At 38.6% G+C, this 23,820-nt stretch overlaps 1 protein-coding gene across 1 annotated transcript in view; it reads right to left on the bottom strand.

Annotated features, from left to right (window-relative positions):
- Positions 1-23,820, bottom strand: part of Eys (EGF-like photoreceptor maintenance factor) — a 1,574,159-nt gene that overhangs the window by 50,806 nt on the left and 1,499,533 nt on the right. The window contains 4 exon segments of the mRNA XM_077801488.1: positions 525-699; positions 6,508-6,652; positions 7,479-7,645; positions 23,393-23,575. Of these exon segments, the coding sequence (XP_077657614.1) occupies positions 525-699; positions 6,508-6,652; positions 7,479-7,645; positions 23,393-23,575 (670 nt within the window).

Here is a 23,820-nt window from a genome sequence, read left to right as displayed (position 1 = left end):
ACTTCAGTTACCACTCTCCAGGGGATTAATTCACTGATTGGGTTAATTTTTTGTTTTTTAAAGAGAGAGTGAGAGAGGAGAGAGAGTGAGAGAATTTTTAATATTTATTTTTTAGTTCTCGGCGGACACAACATCTTTGTTGGTATGTGGTGCTGAGGATAGAACCCAGGCCGCACGCATGCCAGGCGAGCGCGCTACCGCTGAGCCACATCCCCAGCCCTGACTGGGTTAAGACTCTTACAACCCACTAATTTCTCCTCTGAACCTTCTTGTATTGTCTCATACATGAGTATCTGGGGGGTGATTCATTTTCATTGTTTAATAGTATTGAGGTGTGCTGTGCTGATTCTACTTCTAGTTGCCTTAAACTATTCTTCACTCATCTACAAATCTACATAAAAACATTTAAAATATGAACTAGGTTTGTGTTTCTAGGTCAGGCAAGTTCAGTACCAGTTGGAGCGGGGCACTTGTTAGAAAGCAAATTAACCTGCTATTGTCTTTCCTGAAGATTTCATACTTACTAAACAGTAGATCCACTCTCTACGCATGTTCCCCCATTGCCACATTTCATTAAACTGCAGGGAGAAGCCTCACACTGGCCAACGCTGCGCCCGGCATTTGGGTGGCCCTCGGGAATTCCAAGGCCTCTGAAATGGCCATCTTTCTCTGTACGAACTTCAATAGCGAAAATGCAACCTTGAAGAAGGGCCAAGACACTCTGTTAACAAGTGAAACTAGGTGACAGTACTTCTTTCATTATTAAAGTGAGTTTTCAAAATAAAGTAATAAATATACATTTTTAAGAAATAATACCAAAAACAAAATCATAGAGAGAAAAGTAAAAAGTTATCCATAGTATCAGCATTTCAGAGAATATAACTATTAATATTTGACATGCGCATATGTATTTATGGTCTTTTCTCCTACATTTAGTTGTACTTTTAAGTGAAAGTGAAATCTTGAATTAAACTATATAATATATAATATAATATTATATAATTATAATAATTATATAATATTATATTATATAATATGTAATATTATGCCAAAAATTGAACATTGAAATACTCTTTTCCTTTTTTGAACTTTATTTTATTTATTTATTTTTTTAATGTGGTGCTTAGGATCGAACCTAGTGCCTCCCACGTGCTAGGCAAGTGCTCTACCACTGAGCCACAATCCTAGCCCACTGCTTGCTCTTTTTTCTTAAAGTATTAAAATATTTTTATGTGATGACAAAATAATCTTTATAATATATTTAATCAACCTCCAATTATTAAACAATTGACTCATATATTCCATTGTTAGAAATTAAGCTATAGCATAGTAGGGCGATTATAGATAATGCATTAAACACACACACACACACACACACACTCACACACACACATTTTTAAAGAAAAACTAGAAAGAAAGGATTTTTTAATCTTTTTACCAGGCCCTCATTGGGGAGATGGGTTTGAGCTGGCCTTCAAGGCAAATGGAATTTAAAGTGGTGAAGGGCATTGTTTTGAGAAAGGGCTCAGCTAGGGAAAATAACACACACACACACACACACACACACACACACAAATGATTAGATATTATGACAGTTAATTTTATGTGTCAACTTGATTGGGGCATAGGAAGTCTATATATTGACCAAACAGAGAGAGAGAGAGAGTGTGTGTGTGTGTGTGTATGTGTTTCTGGATAACATTAACATTTGAATTATAGACTAGTGAATCGCCCTCTCTAATGCAGATGGGACCCATCCAATCAATTATAGACCTGAACAAAAAGGCTGAGCAGAAGGGAACTCCTGCCTGGTTGCTTAACCTGGTGTATTTGACTTCCAGCCTTCTTGTTTGCGCTGAAACAGCAGCTATTTTTTGGTCCTGAACTTGATGGTTTTTAGACTGCTGCTTACTCCCCTGGTTCCCCTGGTTCTCCCCTGGTATACACCAGCACTCCAGCTTGCTGACTACAGCTCTTGGCTCCATAATCATATAAGCCAATTCCTTTTAATTCTCTTTATCTCTATATAAACACCCTATTGGTTCTGTTTCTCTGGAGATCCTTGACTGAGGGAAATAGTTTTTTTTTTTTTTTTTTTTTTTTTTTTTTTTTTTTTTTAAAGAGAGAGTGAGAGAGAGGGAGAGAGAGAGAGAATTTTTTTAATATTTATTTTTTAGTATTTGGTGGACACAACATCTTTGTATGTGGTGCTGAGAATCGAACCCGGGCCGCACGCATGCCAGGCAAGCACGCCACCGCTTGAGCCACATCCCCAGCCCGGGAAATAGTTTTTTCTGGAACAAAGAACGTGGCGAGGCAAGGTAAGTATGGGGAAATTATGTGGGCTTTAGAATGCTCAGTAAAGTATTTAACCATTTCTTTATTTTTTATTTTAATTTTTTTATTTGTTTAAATTAGTTATACATGATAATAGCATGCATTTATACACTTTAATACATCATACCTAGATGGGATAAAATTTCTCATTTTTCTGAGTGTATATGTTGTGGAATCACATTGGTCATGCAGTCACATATAAAGTAGTAATGTCTGTTTCATTCTACTATCCTTCCTATCCTCACATTCCTTCCCCTCCCTGCTTCACTTCCCTCTACCTAATCTAACTCTATTCTTTTCAGTGTCCCCCCTTATTGTGAATTAGCATCTGCATATCAGAGAAAACATTCAGCCTTTGGTTTTTTGGGATTGGCTTATTTCGCTTAGCATGATATTCTCCAACTCCATCCATTTACTGGCAAATACCATAATTTCATTCTTCTTTAAAGCTGAGTAATATTCCATTGAATATATATACCACATTTTCTTTATCCATTCATCTATTGAAAGACACATAGGTTGGTTCCATAGTCTATTGTGAATTGAGCTGCTATAAACACTGACATGGCTGCATTACTATATTATACTGATTTCAAGTCCTTTGGGTATAAACTGAGGAATGGGGTAGCTGGATCAAAAGAATTGATAGAGTGCTTGCTGAGTTTTTGAGCAGGCAAGTGACATAATGCAACAGTGTGTCAAGAGTGTTCTGATGTGGCAGGTAATAGGACTGGTGTGAGGAGTTCAAGATGACAGGAAGCTGCAATTCTCAAACTTCAGCTTCACCAGAATCAAATGTAGGGATCATTAAAATCCATATTGCTAGAACCTATGTCCAAAGTTTCAGATTCAGTAAGAATTTTATTTCCAACAAATTTTCCAGTGATGCTAATGTTGCTGGTGCAGGGACCACACTTCGAGAACTATTGTACAAATGATTCAAACAAGCACTGGGAAGACTGGTAATGATAGTAAAAGAAATAGAGGAGTGTATGAGAAAGGCATTTTAGTGAGATGAGATGTTTGACTTTAGTTCTTTTTCTGCAGCAGTCTTTAGAACATTTAATTGTGCAACAAGGTTTTCTACAGGTAATAGAGAATAATAGCTTATTCTCACTTGTGGTCTAACATTTTTAGTTTCTTCTCCCCTCACCTGCTTTCTCTCCCTTCATCCCCTATTACTATCTTCTTTCTTTCCTTTCATGTCCAGTCTAAAGACTATGAACCTTAACCTAAGAACTCATCAGCTTTGTAATAGATGCAACTTTGGACAGCAAAGGAGATGCTCTCATTAGGTCAGGTAAAGCACTGTGGCCCTGTTTGCCTGGCATATGTAAATTATTTAACCTGGTTAACCTCAGTGTCTTCATGAACATTAAAGGCCATAGGAAAAGAGATGGCTTATTATAAGACATTTTTAGAATAACAACAAAAAATGGACTTTATTTGCAGTAAGGATTTATAGTTTAGATGTCAAACTTTTGGAGTAGAGTTATTTATCAAGAGTGTTTACAGAAATGTGAAAGCCTAAATCACATAATCTTTTATCATGTAATTTAATTGCCATTACATAGACAAATGCTCCAACTCTACCCTGATGAATAAATTCTTCTATAAAATTCTATTTGCTTTGTTATTATTAAATAATGTAGTAGTTTCCAAATCTGGGAAATATTGTTAACAATGTAAAGTTTTATACTCCATCAGAGGGATTTCAATTAAGTAGTTCTGAGGTAGGGTGCAGAAGTCTGTATTTTTAAGAAGTTAGTGCTTATGATTCTTTAGAGTTGGTAGAGCTTTGGGGAAATATGGATTTCTGGTATATTTGGTTGTAATATTAAGCTGGTAATAATTGTCCATGCATGATTTGTAACAAATAGTAAATGCTGGTTTATAATGGAGGAAGACATAGTGAGAGAAGATTCAAGAGACAAACGATAAACAGCGGGGCTTCCAGGGTCTTAGATCTCCCACAAGACTCGGAACTAAGTGGCAATTACCAAGAAGATGCTCATCCTAACCAAGAACAGCAGCAGCTGAGAAGCTCCCAGGAGTATACAGTCCCAGTGTTTCTGTCAAAAGGGTCAGCTGTTCACGTGTTGGACTCGGGCTCATTGTCACACTTCAGGAGAAAGTGACAAGTCTTGACAAACATCCTTTCTTTGTTCTCATTGTTAAAATATGAAGAAAAGATCCCAGCAGAATGGGGGAGAAAAACAGCACAAAAGAAAACCAAGAAGCACTGTACTTCAATAAATTTGAAAACATTGAATCCTATGTCAGCAGGATGGAATTATTAATAATATTTATTCGTGTTTATTGTGGACTGGTTTTCGGGCAAAACACTTAGCATAATTATTTTGCTTAATTGGTTAACCCATAAGAGCCCGATGTGATAGGGATCTTTATTTTACCCAGGAGAGAATGGAGGCCCAGGGTTAGGTAGCAGGCTAAAGTCACACAGCTTCTAGGTGGCAGAACCTGTATCTGAAGACAGTCTGTTGCAAAGCCCGAGCTCTCCACCACTGTCTGTGGAGCAGAGAAGAAGGCAAGTGTACGATGAAGCTGTTCCTCTGCCACCTCCAGCACTGTTATCATTGCTAATGAGGAATCTCACTAAATTAGGCATGAATTTGTGTTCTCTCTCCAGTAAATTACTCTCAGGATGACATAGGGAGAGAAGTGCTGTTATTATCCCATTTTACAGTTGAGGCATAGGAGGCGAGGTGACAAACCAGGTGGAGCTGGGGCACATACCCTGGCAGTGGTCTAATGGAGTTTATTCTCTGATCCTTATGCAATTGCTACCCTTCATATGGAGGAATTATCTAACCCAAAGTTCTTATGTGTGAACTGTGCCTGGGAATAAGCCACATCACGTTTTGGTCACCCCCCAAAATGTCTCACTGGGTGGAAGATGTACTTCTTCACATTCATAAGCTTACCCATCTCTTCCCTTGAATATAATGTTTTTAAAAACTCATTGATTTGTTATATATGTACAATCCCTTTCAGATTATCTCCTGTTAGGAAAGAGCTGTTGAGTTCTTTATTACATTTTAGCACAGTGCCATAATATGCTTTAAACTGATCTTTTAAGACACTCTTCAGAGAATCAGTACTGATTACATATTCAAAGAAAAATTTTCTTTGATAGTCTTGGCAGAATGAAGTAACTTTATTAGAACTTGACCTTGTATTATACAGGATTAGCTATGTTGCTTTCACATATTTCAAGTACAGTGGCTTCTGCATTTGTGTTTGGGCAGGCATCAGGGGGTGGTGAAAAGAAGGCTGCCAGGCAGGTGGAGAACTGAGGTGCCTGGGCTGTGCTGGAGGGCAGCTCCCTCCCCAGAGATGCACTTTACCCTCCAGGCCCCTGCACCCAGACTTCTGATGGAGAATAGGCTTCCTGGGTGACTGGCTGAGGACAGCACATGAGTAGCACCACATACTCTCCACCACAAAGATTATTCACAAGTGAATATTATATCAGTTCAAAGCACATTTTTTAAATTTCATAACTCTACTCTGAATAAGCTTTATAAGGGAGTTCTGAACCAGTGTTTTTTTTTTTTGAACACAAGGAGACAGAGTATGGTAATTCAACTGTTCACTGAAGCACAATGTTTCCTCTTATTCCTCTTGGCTTGGGGTGGCCCCTGTAGGCCACATGTTGGTGGTATGGGCAGGTTGACGTCAGTTTCTCACCTTTCATATGGAGTACACTCCAAAATTAGGCAGAGTTTCAACTTTTCCTGTAACCCTGTCAGCCTACATTAAAAAGTATCCTAGGTAAAGGATTACTTGTCTTTCTGATCCTCTCCAGATCATATTCTACATTTCCTTTCATCCTCATAGGATTTATCACATTATTCTACTAGGTAATTTACTTCTCTATTATATTTAGTATTTATTGTTGCTCCCTCTATCCAAATAGAATGCAAATATATGAATGTAGGTGTCTCTGTTTTGAGACATCTAGTAAAGCATGTAGTAAGCGATCAACAAAATGATGAACAAAGTTTTCGATGAAACTTTGATTAAGTTTGATTAGAAAACAATCCACATGGCTGGTTTGTGAACTGCACATATAGTCTTTAAAAAGCATTTTCTTTCTTTTAATACTCAAAACAAATAGCTATAGTAGAAAAACCGCTGGTGTCTTACCTTGAAAACCATTTTTAAAATTGGCTCCATTTGGTAAGAGATCTGGAGTGTATTCACTATAACCACCTACATAAAACTGACTGAAGACATTGAGACCAACCAGTTCTCCTGGGGAGGTGACAGACTTATTTTTATGGTCATCTACCTTTGAAAGGAAAAAAAAAAATCAAAACCTATTAAAAAAGGCATTAATTCCCCAGGGTGAATTAATTTCCCAGGGTGAACTGTTAAGATATTCTTTTGTTATTTCCCATTATCTTGGCATGAAAAATTTATAAAGACTAGAATTTTGAAGAAATAAAGAACATGAAACTACTCAATTCTCTGCTTCTCTGCTGGTGTCTGTTAAGAAAGATATATTAATATAGCATTCATGGTTTTGGATTTCAATCAAAATCACAGTTCTTCAAAGATTAGGAGCTGGCATCCTGCTGGTACCCCTCCGTCTAGCCTTGGCCCCATTCATTTTCAATATATCCACCGGACTCATTTGTTAAAAAATAGAAATGAATCATGGTACTCAAACCCCCCCCCCCATCTTAAGTGTCTCTCTACAGCTCTCTGGATAAAACTCTCAACTTCCTAGCTTGATATATACGTACTTGATAATACAGACTTGTCTACCACGAATCTCTCTTGCTGTCCAACTCCCTAACCTGAGAACTACACAAAACTGCTTGTGTTCCTTAACCTCATACTGGCTATTATTCTTCTTCCTACCTTCTGTTTATCCAAAGTTATGCTCAAGCATCACCATTTCTGGGAGGCATTTCCTGAACCCCGTTTCTTAGCCTTACCTATGTTAGTAATCCCTCTGACTGACTCATTCACCACCTAATTGTGGTCATCTCTCCTCTCCTGTTTGAGTGTAAACTCCACAGGTGACGGCATCATGTCCTGCCTGCCTTGGCACCTGAGCACTAATACACCAGCATGTAAATTTTGGGACTGATGAAGTGAAGGCTCTTTACCTTCATCCAGCCTGTTTGGAAGAATCTCCCCAGACGGACAGTGTGGATTCCAAGGCTCAGATCGAGGGGCTCACTCCTGACACTTGCTATGCCAGATCCCAGGTTATAACTGTAAACCACACTGCCGTTCAGCAGACCCACTGCCAGGAAGTCATCGCCATTGAGCCCTGGAATGGAAAGACACACAAGGAACACTCACTGAGAGGTAATTCAGGAGTCCAGTCAGCTCGGCTCAGTTTTACTGTCTGGGTCTGAATTAGATCATCATGGTTATAACAGACATTGAGTTATTTTTCTTCTTTTTTTCTTTTTCTTTTTGTACCAGGGATTGAACTCAGGGACACTTAACCACTGAGTGATTTTTAATATTTTATTTAGAGGCAGGGTTTCATTGCATTGCTTAGGGCTTCGCTAAGTTGCTGAGGCTGGCTTTGAACTCATGATCCTCCTGCCTCAGCCTCCTAAACTGCTGGGATGACATGAAGTTTCTTATTGGCTTTTCAGGCATGTGAGAAACTGGCTATTATTATTCACACCCCCCAGAAACTGAGAACGAATAGTTTATTTCTTTGAAGGTAGAAGGGTTCTAGTCAAGCCAGGGATGATAAATACCTAAGAGTTGAACGATACTAGAATTTCCTTATTTGTCTGAATGAAACTTAGTAAGTGATTTACAACAAAGAGAACTTTAGGATGAAGCAGAATACTGGTAGTTAACAAAATTCAAAAGGCTAAGATAACCCAGTATCAGCTTCTAAATTCTCTCTGACTTGTTGAGCGTAGACAGAACTACTTATTCCCATGATTGTTCAGAGCATGTTATCATTGTCCTATTGCAAAAGCTTTTGACCATGGCCCCAATGACATGTTATAAGTAGTTGTTTCTGTGTTCCCTTTTCTTTCTCTCTTCCTTCTGTTCAGAGTCAACTATGTGGCATAGTGAGTTTCAGGAAGACAGCTTGAAGACCCATAGGAAAAAGAAAGTAGTTGGGTGAAACCCAACATCAGTCACTAGAGGAAGATCTGAGCAGCAAGATCCATGAGATTAGAATGTTCTCGGATGATTGGCAAATGCAAGGCAGGAGAGATCAGAGGCCCAAATATGTCACCCAATTACTGATTTTTTTTGACTGGGGTAAAAGAGGACCTCAATACTAAAGCTTGCAGGCAGGGAATTGAGGCAAAAATTGCTTGCAGGAAGAATATAAGGACCCATAGAAGTAAGATATTTAAGCATAGGTGGGGAAGAAAAAATGAGTCCAGGAATACAAACAAAATTTCTTATGAGTATAGTCTCCCACTTTTGTACCTATAAGGATGATATCTTGTCTGCTGACATGGCTTCTATTGTTAGTCTGATTAGAGAGAAGTATCTGTAGGGATTGGGTTTCTAGACAGGGTAGAGAGGTGGGCTTCCTAAGGTATCGCAAAACAGAAGACAGAAATATTACTTGGATATACCTGAACTCTACTTCTGTAGAGACCTTCTTTTGAAGGTCTGCCATGGGGCTGTGCTGGGCAGTTTTGAAAGCTCTCTAGGTGAGTCGAATATGCACCCATCGTGAGACCATCTGTATGAGGTGACATACCACTGACCAATTCCATTGGGAATGTATAGAAAGTCTCTCTCTCCCTCTCTCTCCACCTACAATGCTTCAACAGATTGGTCAAGTCATATATTTAAGATGAAATGAACTCTTAGGGGAAAATATTGATCCAGGACAGCAGTTAGAAAGGCAGAAACAAAAAGCTATTACTAGAGATTGGAGACAGTTTTTAAGGCAGCTCTTGGGGTAGAGAAGAAATTGGGAGAGAGGGCTGGGAAAGGTAAACTGTGAGATTTTTTTTCTGTAGGTTGTGAATCAGGATATTTTTGTGAAATTCTGCTGGGGATTTGAATTGCCTTTCATATTGTATAGGTTGTTCGAAGGGGGGCCATATTCTGCCAGCTGAACAGCCAGATGAAGAAAGAGTAGCTTCATTATAGTCGTATTCTTGCCTTTGTGTATTGCCATCACTCTTCCTTCCTCCAGTATTGAGAATTTATATCATGCTAGGAACAACATCCCCCTCAAGGTTCTCAACAGCCTGGTTAGGGTGAGACAGGAGTTTTTTTTTTTTTTTTTTTCCTTAAGTGCCATGGGAAGCATGGTAGAAATGACGTGGGGACAGTCATTAAGATGGGGGAGGGAGAAGAATCAGGAAATTCAAAGGAGATGATTTTTGAGTTGGTTTCCAAGCTAATCTATGAGAGGAACAGCAACAGTTTGCTGATGGATAAGGAAGGGAGGGGAGCTGAAGAGCAAGCACTGTTCAAAGTAGAGGGAGCAGCATTAAAAAACCAGGAAGGATTGCTGAAATCTGGACCTGGCTGGTATTTATTGTCTGTGGCAGGAAAAGAAACTGAATAGGCAGAAAGGGCTGGATTCAAGGGTAGAATATGCTATAAGGAATGATCAAAATGTTTTAAGACTCTGTGGAATCATGAAAGGATCTAGAATGGGAGGACGATGATAGATCTGGATTTTGAAGAATCTCATTGTAATGTTGGGGTAGAACATAGAGGCAGAGGAGGAACCTCACCGGGAGGTCACCCAGTGATTCAGAAGAGGAATGATAAAGGTCTAGTGAAATTAAGGCAGTGGCACAGGGGACAGAAAAAAGGCACAAGTGTTTTTTTTTGTGTGATTTAGAAGGAAAGATTTAAAGGATAGATCAATTTGGATGAAAAGGTGGTGAAGAGGGAGAAGTTGACAATGATTCTGAAGAATTTAGCTTAAAGGGTCAGGTGGGATGGGAGGGTGGGTTAGGAAGTAAGAAACCTAGGAAAGGAGCAGTCTTGGGGAAGTGCCCAACTCCAGTTTCTAGGCATTCCTTCCTACAGACATGCCCCAGAGCTTAAGAGTGGGGATGAACCAGAGGCAGGAGAGGAGACCAGAGGGTCAATTAGATTATCAAACAGACATGCTCTTCCCATGCCATGGTCCCGTCGGGTGGCTTTCCTTTCCTCTCCCACTCCTTCCACTCTGGACCTTCCCTCAGTGAGGCAGTAGGTAAGAGAAAGAAAAGCAGTTGACTGCTAGGGCTGGGGTCCGGGAGGTGAACTGTATTTTAAAAGGTTGTAATTGTTCTAGGGCCATGTTTCCTAAACCTGGGAGTTCAATTCAATCAACCAAGGAGTGTGTAAAAAAATAAAAAAAAAACCTACTTTACACGACCTTTACAAGAACCTTAAAAGCTAGATCCTGACAGACACTTCTCAGAGGAGGACATACAATCAATCAATAAGTACATGAAAAAATGCTCACCATCGCTAGCAGTCAGAGAAATGCAAATCAAAACCACCCTAAGATACCATCTCACTCCAGTAAGATTGGCAGCCATTATGAAGTCCAACAACAACAAGTGCTGGAGAGGATGCGGGGAAAAGGGTACACTTGTTCATTGTTGGTGGGGCTGCAAAATGGTGCAGCCAATTTGGAAAGCAGTATGGAGATTTCTTGGAAAGCTGGGAATGGGACCACCATTTGACCCAGCTATTCCCCTTCTCGGTCTATTCCCTAAAGACCTAATAAGAGCATGTTACAGGGACACTGCTACATCGATGTTCATAGCAGCACAATTCACGATAGCAAGACTGCGGAACCAACCTAGATGCCCTTCAATAGATGAATGGATAAAAAAAATGTGGCATTTATACACAATGGAGTATTACTCCGCATTAAGAAATGACAAAATCATAGAATTTGGAGGGAAATGGATGGCATTAGAGCAGATTATGCTAAGTGAAGCTAGCCAATCCTTAAAAAACAAATGCCAAATGACTTCTTTGATATAAGGGGAGTAACTAAGGACAGAGTAGGGACGAAGAGCATGAGAAGAAGATTAACAATAAATAGGGATGAGAGGGGGGAGGGAAAGGGAGAGAGAAGGGAAATTGCAGGGAAAGGGAAGGTGATTCTCAGGGTTATATAAAATTACATACAAGAGGAAGTGAGGGGTAAGGGAAGAAGAATACAAGTGGAATAAATGTTTTACAGTAGAGGTGGTCGAGAGAGAAGAGGGGAGGGGAGGGGAGGGGAGGGGGGATAGTAGAGGATAGGATAGAGAGCAGAATTCATCAGACACTAGAATGGCAATGTGTAAATCAATGGAAATGTAACTGATGTAACCGATGTGATTCAGCAATCTGTATACGGGGTAAAAATAGAAGTTCATAACCCTTCTGAATCAAATTGTGAAACATGATATATCAAGAAAGATGTAATGTTTTGAACGACCAACAATAAAAAAAAAAAAAAAGCTAGATCCTGAAAATACTATTTTAACAGTTGCCCCAGCTATGTTTTAATGACTGATTATTAGTAAGTGCAGAGGGCCAGGGCATGCAACCTGTGCTGTCACATGGGGCTCTGAGTTGAGAGAGGCCCTGTGCTTGGCTTTATGCTCTGTTGTTCCTGCCTCAAACTTCTTAATGCTTTTCTCTTTGAACTTTATTTTGAAAGAGAAGTATGTGGAACAATCAACCCGAGTAGGAGGGGTATGTATATATAATTCAAATATTTGCGGTTATTGTTATTCCATGCACATGTGGGGTTTGTGACGTTCCCATGAGAACAGAATTCCACCAGTACTGAGAGTTCTGTGAGATCCAACACCAGCACAGGGTAAGGACTAGTGAGGAGAGTCTGAGAGTCCGAGGTCTGAGTGGGGAGATTCGCTGCTCCCCATCTGAACTGGAACTTGCTTTGAGTACAGAAAGAAGGCAAAAGTTGCTCCTGTTACTTTCCTGTATTATTTATTTGCACTGGAAATTATGACGGAGAAGGAAAGGAAAAGGTAGGGAGAATGTTTTCTTCTCAGTTCTTCCTTAGCCATGGGTAAATTCAAAGCAGAGTTGACAGAATGTGCACACATCATGAGGTAAAATAAAGACAATTCCCTTAATTTGGTGCAACATCTCCACTATATGCATATGCTCACATGAGCTATGGAATATTGATGTGTAATTTTGGTGTTCCTCCATATGAGTTAAATCTCTTATATCTGCATTTCAAGCAGGTATTGATCAATATAAAAATGCTACTAATTTAATGTTTTAATTTTTCTTAACTTGAAATGACAAAAATCGTAAGTAGAAGACATAAAAAAAGCTGAGAGATGATTGAAGAAAGGAAAATAATTTTTTTATTTTAGTACCTTTAATAACTTTCCTTTTTCTTTTTGCATTTTGAGCAAGGGAGCTGGCATTTTCATTTGCAATGGGCCCCACATACTACATAGCTGTCCCTGAGGGGAAGTCTTTGGTGCCCTCATAAAATAAAACAGAAAAGAAGAGCAAAGTAAGAACTAGACTGACCTAAGCATCTGAGGCTGCTGTCAGCCTATAGGTGGCTGAGATGAGACAATGAAATCTGTAGGTGCAGGAGATCTGCCTCTGATTCCAGGGCCTGTGCTTTCACCCAGTGTGTGCAGCAGAGAAAGGGAAACAAGCACCTGACTGGGTTGTGTTCCCTTCCCTACCTTTAGCACCCACTCCCAAATCCTCCTATCCCAGAAATAAGGAGAGAAATATCTCAGATTTTTCTAAGGATTAAGTAAAATTTAACATGTGATCATCATCAAAATGTGGACCTAGCACATAGTAGGTACTCAATAAATGCATGTTTCTTTCTCTTTCCTCTCAACTAAGGCTCAGGTTTAGTTCTGTGTATCCTTTTACCATCCCATCCCAGCTTCATTAAAGTCCAGGAAGCAGGTAGTTTTGGTCCTTATACTAGACACTACTGCTTCTAGTTAACTTTTGTGGTCAGGGATAGCAGCCAAATTTTTCTTTTTCTTTTATTTTCTTAAAGCTACAGACCTGATTGTTTTAATGCTTTACTCCTATCCCACCAAAAGATTTGGGAAGCTTAAACTATGGTGGTGAAATAAAATCACGTGAAGGCATGGTTTTATTAGTATTTTATTTTATGTTTTGTGTCCCTTTCCTGGAATTTCTTGTGATGGAAATTTCTTGACTTAACAGTACATAATAATATAAACAATGGCATATTCTAACAGCCACTGATGCCTGAGAATAATTTCATTCTCAAGTTCAATTTTCTAATAGAACATTATTCTACGAGTAGCTTTGGTAAATATATGGATATTTGTATTTTTACACTTGTCAGTTCACAAAGAATCAGGTGGTATGCCACATTTTTATTATTATATAGAGATGTTGAGGATTGACATGATCAGAGTTCTTTTTCATGAAAAGAACTGGAAGTCAGCTCATTTGGGATGCAGAACACAAACTCACAGTGAATCTTAATGAAACCAGGCTTAAGAAGATTTTTCAGACAAGGCAAGGGATCCTTGTTGGATATTACTTCAGAGCTGGTGCTAAGAAGGAAGGATTTAGAGAGATTATGTTGTGCAAGTGGTAAGAAAGGGGACGAAGGAAACAAAAGGGGATGACTCTACATGAGCAGTGGTTAAGAGCAACAAGATCCAGGAAGTGAATTAAAATCATTTTAGAATGCACAGAAATAAAACACTAGGTCTCTCTGGCTAGAAAGAACAGTCATAACTCAATTACACAAGTACTGTTAAGCAGAGAGCTTCAAAGTGGGGGCATTGTGGTGAACCATGCTTAGCATTGTAAGAGCAATTCATAATAGACTCATTAGGGGAGATCTCACGGGGGGAAAAAGAGGAGATGCTGTGGTCAGAATAGCATCTGGCTTCAGGGTGGCAGAAAGCAGTGATTCACTAATGCAGACAAGGAGCGGTCTGTGTGAAGAAAGGGATACGGCATTCTTAGCCACGGGAAAGACCACAACAGAGAGAAGCATGGTGAAGGATGCTCCACGGGCAATCTAAATGAAAAGAGCAAAGAGCTTGAGACAAAAGCTGTCAGGCCTTTCCAAGGGGTCTCCGATGGGTCTTAGAAGTGTGTGTTGTAGGAGGGGCATGTGGTGGTGATAGGAGTCCACCCTAAATGCTTAAAACCTTAGGAAGACAAAATATTACATGACAAAATATTACAAAGTATTATAAGACAAAATATTTGCATCACAAGCATATGATTTTAACTGTGATGGTATTTTATTCCCTAAATTAGTTTGAAGTGCTTACAGGATTCTTTGTTTATGGTTTGTTTTTAAACCTGAAGGTTGTGTTGTTTATATTAGCAGTTTTCCTAGCCTCTGCTTTAATTGGCATATATGACCAGAAGTTTCAGAGCAATTGTGCAGGCCGGCTTGATCTGAAGGAAAAAGGGAGAAAATGAGCAGATCTATGCGGCAACCCTGTCTGCTTTGTAGCAATCATGTGGAATTCTTATGGTGGGGAGGAATACAATGGCAGTGACAGTCATTAGAAATCTGGCTAGCTCCAACTTGAAGGAAGGCCTGACAAGAGTAGCTTTGTGGTTTGAGCCATAGTTTCATTATGAAATTCTCAAAAGGAAGACTAAGACTCATGTACAAAAGGAGTAACTCAAGCCTGTGTATTGGAGAGATTTTCTAAAGGCAACTGCCCTTTTGTTTCTATCACGGATTCTGGTCAATGCATTATAAATCATAGATGATACATGCTTATGTTCATACCGAGGCTACATTACCTCAGAAATCAGAACTACTGACTTGGGGAGAGGTGGAAGCTGCCTCTCCAGGGTCCTGCATAAGTGTTCAGAGTGGTTTGGGAGCTGTTCCGTGGATTGTTGGAAGGGGGCACATTGGGAGTTCAAACATTTATATCAGCTGTGCTGCGAAATCCATGTGTATTTCAGCACACTTAAGTTAACCCAAAGGTTAATGTTATGATTTTTAAACGTCATAGAAACTGGTAATTCTCATTCAGCTGATCAGTAATCCTTTTCTTTTTTATTTAGAAGAGCAGGTTTACTAATAGAAAAAGAACAGGTGTGATTTGTTATTTATTCATACTATTTCTCTATTGTGGTCAATATTTTCATGTATTAAATCTAATTTATCCTTTTAAATATGATAATGTGCTTTGCAGAGTAGAGCAAAGTCCCCAACAGTCAAGGCCATGGGTGTGTGATCCCTGAGTCTTTGCTCCCTTCCTTTTCTCTCCCTTTTAAAAACAATGGCAATGATAACCCCATTAGTTTGTCTTTAACAATAACTCAAAGTGTTTTTAAAAGACATTTCCAAGTGGATTCATAAAATAAGTGTCAGATGGCTTTTTCTTCCTTCAAGTGGAAGTGGCAGGTGGAAGTGACAATATCAGAGGAGTCACAGAGACTGATGCTGGGAGCCTCCCACACTGCCCAGTCAATGGCCGATAACTACTGATGGGAGTTTCCTTCTGAGGGAATCATTTTTTGGGTGCAGACCCTTTGTGGCCATATTTGAGTATAGTATTAGGGCTAATAAAGCCGTTGGATTTCTGAAAGAAGGAAAGTATCTTTTTATGAAATATTCTTGATTTTATAGTACAATGAAGCCAACACAGAGACACCAAAATAAACTAAATCAAATTTTAGTTGACTCTTTAGCTGGCTACAAGAGTTTTTAGGAATAAAACTAAATTAGATACAAATGAAAAGTTATATAAGTGTGAACGAGTCAAAACTAAGGTGATACAATGGAAAAATATATCTAAAGTGATATGTGTAAAACAAGATCCAAAAGATTGTAAGTCTTACTACCAGAATAGGATGGGTTTAGTGGTACAGTGTAGACATTTCAATAATTTTTCTCTCATATTAAGTGTCTAAATCAACATTAAGATGACTTGAGAGCCAGGTATGGTGGTGCATGCCTGTAATCCCAGTGACTCAGGAGGCTGAGGCAGGAGGATAACAAATTCAAGGCTAGTCTTAGCAACTTAGGCCTTCGCAACTTACTGAGACCTTGTCTAAAAATTAAAAATAAAGAAGGGTATAGCTCAGTGGTAAAGTGCCCCTGGGTTTAACCCCTAGTATCCCCTCCCCCTGCCAAATGACTTGAGATTTGAGATTCTAGATTAACTTTTAAGGAATTTACAGTCTTTGTTTCTTTGTTTATCTTAAGATCTGTAAAATCTGTACAGCTTCTGATCATAGTGTCAGACTTTTTCACTGCTTGTTCTTTAACATCACAATTAAATTACAGATATTCTAGGTTTTTGAAAGCATCAGAATCAGGAATAGTCATGACCACGACGTCTCTTCATTTGCCATTGTGCACAATGGATACCATAGAATGTCTGCCTCATGGAATTAAATTATTAAAAAGCATGCAGTGCAAACTGGCTACTGTAGTGGCCAAATTAAAATGGTGCTCTGAGTTACAGCTGTGCTATAAAGACTGTGGCAATATTGCTAGTAATAACAGATCCAGTGCTGGGATCTGTATCCATTCATACCTAAGAATGTGATAAAATACATTTTCTGTGTGACAGATGATGCTTGTTATTGTACCACTTAGACTAGAAAAAGTGGCAAATTTCTCTTGCTGTCAAAGATGAGACCATGAAAATAGGAATGAAAGCATCAGTTTGTGGGTGAACTTGAATTCTCATAAGATGGAACTACATGTCCTTGCTGGCAGGGTAGAACCAACATAAAAAGTGTGGGCTTGTAGTTGAGCGATATGCACTTGGCTTTGATATGCACTTGGCTTTTTCTGTGCTCTGGTTATTTCCCTATGACATTGAGGTAACTCTCTGAATGATGCTTACATGTACATTTCTTCTGTAAATCTGAAAAAAAAGCTGGTGGGAGGGCTTGCAAGGATCTTTGTCATTTCTAACTCTTGAGTGCTGTTCAAATGTGACAATGTTTGTATCTTTCTCAGTGAGTAAAGAAAATTAGTTTAACTTCTTTGTAAACTATTTTTGAAAACTCAAATTATTTAATGACTTAGACAATTTTGACATTATAGTTCAGGATGTTTAATTGCATAAAAACTAAGTTTTGAGAGTTTGAGTTTGTCAGGAAGAAAACTGTCATGATTTTCAGTTCTCCTCCTGTGATTACTGAAGAAAATAATGAACAGAAAAAATAATTTTCTGTTGCAAAAGAAAAAAAAATCAAATATGGGCACACACTGTCAGATATGTTTATAGGGAGCCTCAGTGCTGTGGAGTTGAGAGACATGCTCTGCTGAGGAACTGGCTACAGCCTGCTCTCTCATTCATCAGGATTCTTCCTTTCTCCTGATCAGTACAGGGCTCTCTGAAGAACAGCGTGGGCTGATTGCTTTTTGTGACACTCCCCACTTCATTTTTCTTTTTCTGTACTATAGATGACATTCATTTCATGTTTTTTCCATAGAAAAACATCAAGTTATATTTATGTACTGTTATTTCTGTTACAGTTAATAACTAAGGGCTTGAAGCAAACAAGAAATTATTTGGCATGAAATATGAGGCAACCTTTCATAATTACAACAGCACAGAAGACCTACATGATGGAGACTGATGGAAAGCTATGCACATAAAACATTTAGGCACATACATCAAGTTTCCAGAAAGTTAGATTTCTTTTTCTGAAAAATTCTATCACTGTATTAAACCTGTTACATATAGGTTTCAGGTGAGATTCTAACTTACATTTCAAGCAGGTAAATAGTGATACACATCTCCCTTCCCTTCTTTCTTTGGGTCCTCACTTCTACACTACCATCGAGATCAATCTGTGCCTACACAGGATTATTAGCTAACCAGGATAGCCTCTGTCTGCAGAGAGTCTTTCAGTTGTGAAAGAATCAATAAACATGTCATTATTGATTTCTCATCTAGTACCCTGTATGTGAATGATGCAGTTGGGGATACAAAAGAAATTGAATCATGGTTCATCTTACAGGGGTTTAAGATTAATCTTGCTGAGGGAGAAAATTATGAAATCACTGCTATTCTAACATTTTTGATTTATGAAAATGGTACCTTCATATAGTTCAAAGTAGTGATTGTGCATGACAAAACAGTATGTAATCAGATCTCAAATGATGGGGTGTAAACTACAAAGTACTACCCAGGCAAGTATTCTTTGTGAAGTATATAAGGGGGCCTGAATTTATCAGAGAACATTGTGTGGATGGATTGTATTGGGAGAGGTGAAGAGCTCTAGTGCAGGCAATCCCAGCAAGAGGAAGCTCTGAAGGTGGGATGATAGATTTCACATGGAAGGATCTGGCTGCTGGGCTGGCCAAGAGTGGGGCCTGGAATGGGAAAGAATTGAACTGGGAATGGTAGTGGGACTGCTGTAGCACTAATTGTAGACTGCTGATTGAAATGGGAGGGAACGACTGAGAAACACAATCCAGGGAGCCTATCCCCTGACTTTCTTGCTGCATGAGATTTCTACTTTGCAAATTCCACCCTTTCCTTCATTTGGGTCCTTCTTTTCACACAATGATTTTTATGTTTCTAATGTGTTACATGTTATGCTAGATGCTGTGTGTGCACGACATGGTTCTTGACATGTCGTGTTAACAAGATTTTAAAAACATATATCTTCCCTCCCTAAACCAATGTTAAGTTTTATTGTGACGAGGACCATGAGTTTTTGTTTTTATTATTATTTCAAAAACTGTAGTCTATATGTGATAATCACCATTGATATGAAGAAGGAAAACAATGGTTCTGTTTTTTAGATCCAGACAAATAGTACAATAAGATATTATTGTTATCAGCCAATTATTATGGAATTAATTCTTGGAATTGTGAAAGACTTCAAAAAAAAAAAAAAGAACGATCCTTTGAGCTGAGGGTAGAAGTGTTTTGGAGATACACAAAAGATGTGTGGGAGGCTCAGGAGGTTGGAACTGCCTATACAAAACACAGACATGGAGGACAAAGTGACAGGATCCAGGATGTGCCCATGTGCCAATACTGGTGAGTGACGGGTGAATGGAGGAAGAAGAGATGGTGCAAATGGACAGGTGCTGGATAGACATCTTTATTACCAAAGAGCTTAGGTGATGTGTTATGATCCAGGTTGATTGGAAAGATGTGTTCTGACTTGTTAAAAATATCTCCAGTAGTAATAGGATAGAGGATAGAGTGGATTAGTGGCATGTCTAAGCAGGGAAACTGGAAAGGAAGTGATTGCTGTTGCAACCATTTGTGGCAGATAATCCAGGAGCAATGAAGGTACAAGGAGAAAATACAAAAAGTAACATGATAAAATGGACAGACCTTGGTGTTTGAGTATGGGGGATTAAATAGAAAAAACAGGGACTTTGTCCTGTTCGTAAGTGTGCCTCCAGCCCATAGAAGAAGGCTTTGTATCTAGGTATCCGGTAAGTATTTGTCAAAATGAACACATTTTTTTTTTTTTTTTAAATTCAGGCAGGCCTATTAGTGTTTTAACAAGCACCCTAATGTAATTCTGACATAGGTGCTAAGAGGGAAAAGTTCAGGGAGCTCCTGCATTTCCCAGGGTAGCAAAATGGTTGCATGCCAATCACAAACAGAAGAGAGGTAGGAAGGGAAGACAATGTGTTCATCTGTGGACCATCGTGGGACATACTTGTTATTTCTAGAAGAGCCAAACTCTAAGACATACATTATAAGGAAGTAGGGGATAGAAAGGGAGGAGAAGATAAAGAATGCCAAATCAGACTTCAGAATCATAGAAAGAGGATTAGGTTAAGTAGGAGAGATGTTTTCAAGCTAAAAATTTTTGAAAGCATAGTTTGTCCAGAGAGTTCATGAGGATGAAAATTGACACAATCAATGTTCAGCTTTGGGGGGACTCAGGAAAGAGTATCATCAGTGTTGGAAAATTAAGGACCCTTGTATTTTTATAGGTTTTATCAGAAATTAAAGTTGCCTTACATTTTACATTGTTGTATATATAGTGGACTTCTGCTCTTTCTCTTTACCACAGAAAGAAAGGAAGCCTATGGAATGGTGATTTCAGTAGTAATAAATCTATTATTACTGAACAATAACACCTAAATATGAAGATATCACTGTTAAAAATACTGACTTGGATCATCATTTTTTAAACAGAACAGACAATTGCAAATTAATGGCTAATATTAGTCATGATATTTTAAAGGAATATGATTTTTTTCAATTCATAACCTTATACTACATAAATTGATGCATTATTTCTATATAAGATATGATGGGCAATAATTACCTTAGTGCGTTCCCATTTGTGGCCTAATTTAGCTGGTTCCAAAAGGTTTTGAGTGGTCATACTCAAATATTATTAGTTGAAAAAAAAAAAAAGCTGGGTGAAACTCAAAGCTTTTTGGTTCAAGAGGGGCTTGAATTTAGTGTTTGAATGAGCACCCCACTGTGATTCTGACACAGGTGTTCAGAGGTCCTACTTGGAGGAATACAAAGCTCTCTGCAGCCTGCATTTCTTCTTTGTGGTGTTCTTGTGCCCTCAGGTGGTACAATGTGGAACTGTGTGCCTTAGATTTCTCATTTTTACTGATTAGAAAATGGAAGTTCACTGTGTCTGCTTGTTATGTAGTCTTTACTTAACCCTGCTCTAAACCTATAAAATGCAGATTTTTGCTTTATTTTGAGAACTTTGAAGGAGTCTTTAGCTGAAGATGCCAAAATATTTATCTGGTGGCAGTATTTTCATTGGTCAAGTGTTTATCCTTTGCTTGGGTTCTCCCTCTGAGTATCCTTAAGGATTTAGGAGATCTATTTTAGAACAAGGCATCCCCAGAATCTTTGATGCTTATTTGAATTTTTTATTTGATAGTTTTTAGCTACTAGGAAGGATACTGCTGATACATATAGAATGAAGGGCGTGTAGAGTAAAAGGGTTAAAGGTAGGAATTCTTTCTTTCTCTTCTCTACTTCCTATCTCTTGACAATCATTAAATAGATACTTGTTAAAATTGCACCAAAGAGTTTTTGTGGGTGATATAGTCCTAGGTGGGATACATTTTGTATAAATGAGGAAAGAAATTTATAACTTTGTAGCCTGTTACAAAGGGTTCATGCACTAAATACAGGACAAACTATGTTCAGAAGGAGGAAGGCTTCACCAGAGGAGTGAGAGGACCACAGCCATTCAGGAAATCCTAACGGAGGACATGTCATTTGAACTGGAAGCCCCCAAGAATGGCTTTTCTTTGAGAGCCTTTGTGCAACTGTGTGTTGGCTTATATATCATTCAATTTTATTTGTTCTTATTGTGTTTCTTTGATTCTTTTGTTCAATATGAATTATGTTCCAGGTATTGTGCTGAAGTGTGGGGATATGAAGTTGTGTAAGACTGACTTAGTCTCTATTTATATGGAACTCCCCTTCTGGGAGTGAAGATAAGAAACAACTATATAAAAAATAACAAAAGAAATACAAATTGAGATGAGATTTATGAAAGAAACAAGTAAAAAGCTGAGGTAGGAAATAGGAAATAACTTTGACTTGTAGGATAAGGACTATTTTGTAAGATGGGTGGAGAAAACCTTCCAGAGAAAAGTCAAGCTGCCGTGTCTTTTGTGTCCAATATTATTTTAAGTGCTTCTCATGTATTAATCTGCTAATCTTCTCAATTTTTAAAAAATGTTTATTTATTTATTTTAGTTGTAGTTGCACAGAATACCTTTATTGATATGTGGTGCTGAGGATGGAACCCAGGGCCTTGCACATGCTAGGCGAGCATTCTACCACTGAACCACAACTCCAGCCCATAATCTTCTCAGTTCTATTAGGGAATTAATTTTATTTTACCCGAGTAGCAGGTCAGAAAACTGAGGCACTAGGACATCAAACCAATTGACATAATTTATAAGTGGTGGAGACTGGATACAGGTTTGCACTGCCAGGCTGTGGAGCCCACTGTCAAGACAGAGCAAATAGCTGGCAGGAAGCCTCTAAGGCAGGAAGGCATTAGATGGCCAAGGCACAGGAAGAGGACATGTAGTGGGGAGCAGAGAGATGATGCAAGTGGCCTGGTATATTCTGAGAACCAGACCAGGGTCTGCTCCTAAAGGCCCTTTGAGAATATGGTAGGAAGTCTTGGATTTTATTCTAAGCATAGTGAAATGCCACAGGTGTGTTTTAAACAGGATTCCAACATAAACTCATAAACTTTTTTAGGAGGTAATTCCTACTACAATGTGGAGAATGCACCGCAGGCAGGAAACCAGTTAAGAGGGCTCATTAGGGTTCAGGATAACATTGGGAAAGTGTTCTGCATCCTCAGATGTGGTGGGAGCTGATAACCTACACTGAGAATTTGGCTCTTTTCAAACATGTGCTAATCCAGAAAAGCATATTTGGTATCAGGAGATAGTGAGTTAAAAACAAATCAAAATCAGACTGTATTATTTTCCCTAGTAAAATAGAAGCACTAATGGTTGAAAGTTCTTTTTTTTTTTGGTATAATATGCTGATTTCACAGATGAAAACATCTGATAAGGTAAATGATTAATTGCTTTACTCTTAGTTGCAGATTTGAAAATAAAACAAATGTGAATTTCCTTGACCTAACACATGTAAAACTGTTTTCTACTTAAGAAAGACAAATTAAACTTCTAAGTTGATTTCCCACCAATGGTAAGGCACTGGAATACTTTGTGACAGGTCAAGTGCTTTCTTAATTTCTTGTCTCTTTCATTTGTAAAGGTTTTCTCTGAGGATATTCAACCCATTCTCTTTTCACAACATGCTGTAAAGCCATGTTCTTTCTGAGAACTTCCCTTCTTTCTCCTCATTTATGGAAATAGAAACAGAGAAAAGAACAAGTCAATAAACTTACTTCCCCTGTGATTTGGTCACTGCCTCTGTCTTCATGTTTGGCTCTAGTGTGAACCAGGAATTCAGAAAGGGTCAGAGAACCACTGAATGCTTCAGACTATAAGGAACATGCTAGAAAACAGGAGGAGGCTGCAGCTAGGCAAATGTCTTCATCCATGGCCAACGAGAGTGTCCCTGAAGAATATTTAAAGTATTCTCCAAGGAGAGAGGCAAGTCCTACAGAGGTCACTTAATCTTACCATGGCCTTTTTGTCCAGTATAAAATATCAAATTGTTTTGCAGTGCTGAGTGGTTGTTTGCCAGCTGAAACTTCAAGTGGAATTCATAACTGAAGCTGATGTCTGAAACCCGTGAATAAGCCAGGAATGAAGTGTATCCAAAGGCATCCGTGCCACTGAAGCTGGGCTGAGTGATATTAATAGCTGTGGAAAAACCCAAATCAAACAATTAAAATAAACCTGTACATGTAGTTATAAAAGGAAGGCTGTGTTTTGCCGATGCATCTGGCTGGATAGTCTGTTTACTATCACAGTAATTATACTTAAGTGCCCTTCAGCATTGAGCAACTAAGTGACTCAAAGGGGAGTTTCAAAACCATAACAAAGGAAGTGCAATGTTTTTAGATCCTGCATAGAACCCTTTCACTCACATACCCTTTCTGCGTAAT

This window comes from Urocitellus parryii, chromosome 8 (genome assembly GCF_045843805.1).
Source record: "Urocitellus parryii isolate mUroPar1 chromosome 8, mUroPar1.hap1, whole genome shotgun sequence".
Lineage (NCBI taxonomy): Eukaryota > Metazoa > Chordata > Mammalia > Rodentia > Sciuridae > Urocitellus > Urocitellus parryii.
Note: the sequence above shows the minus strand (reverse complement) of the source record. Positions and strands in the feature narration are given on the sequence as shown.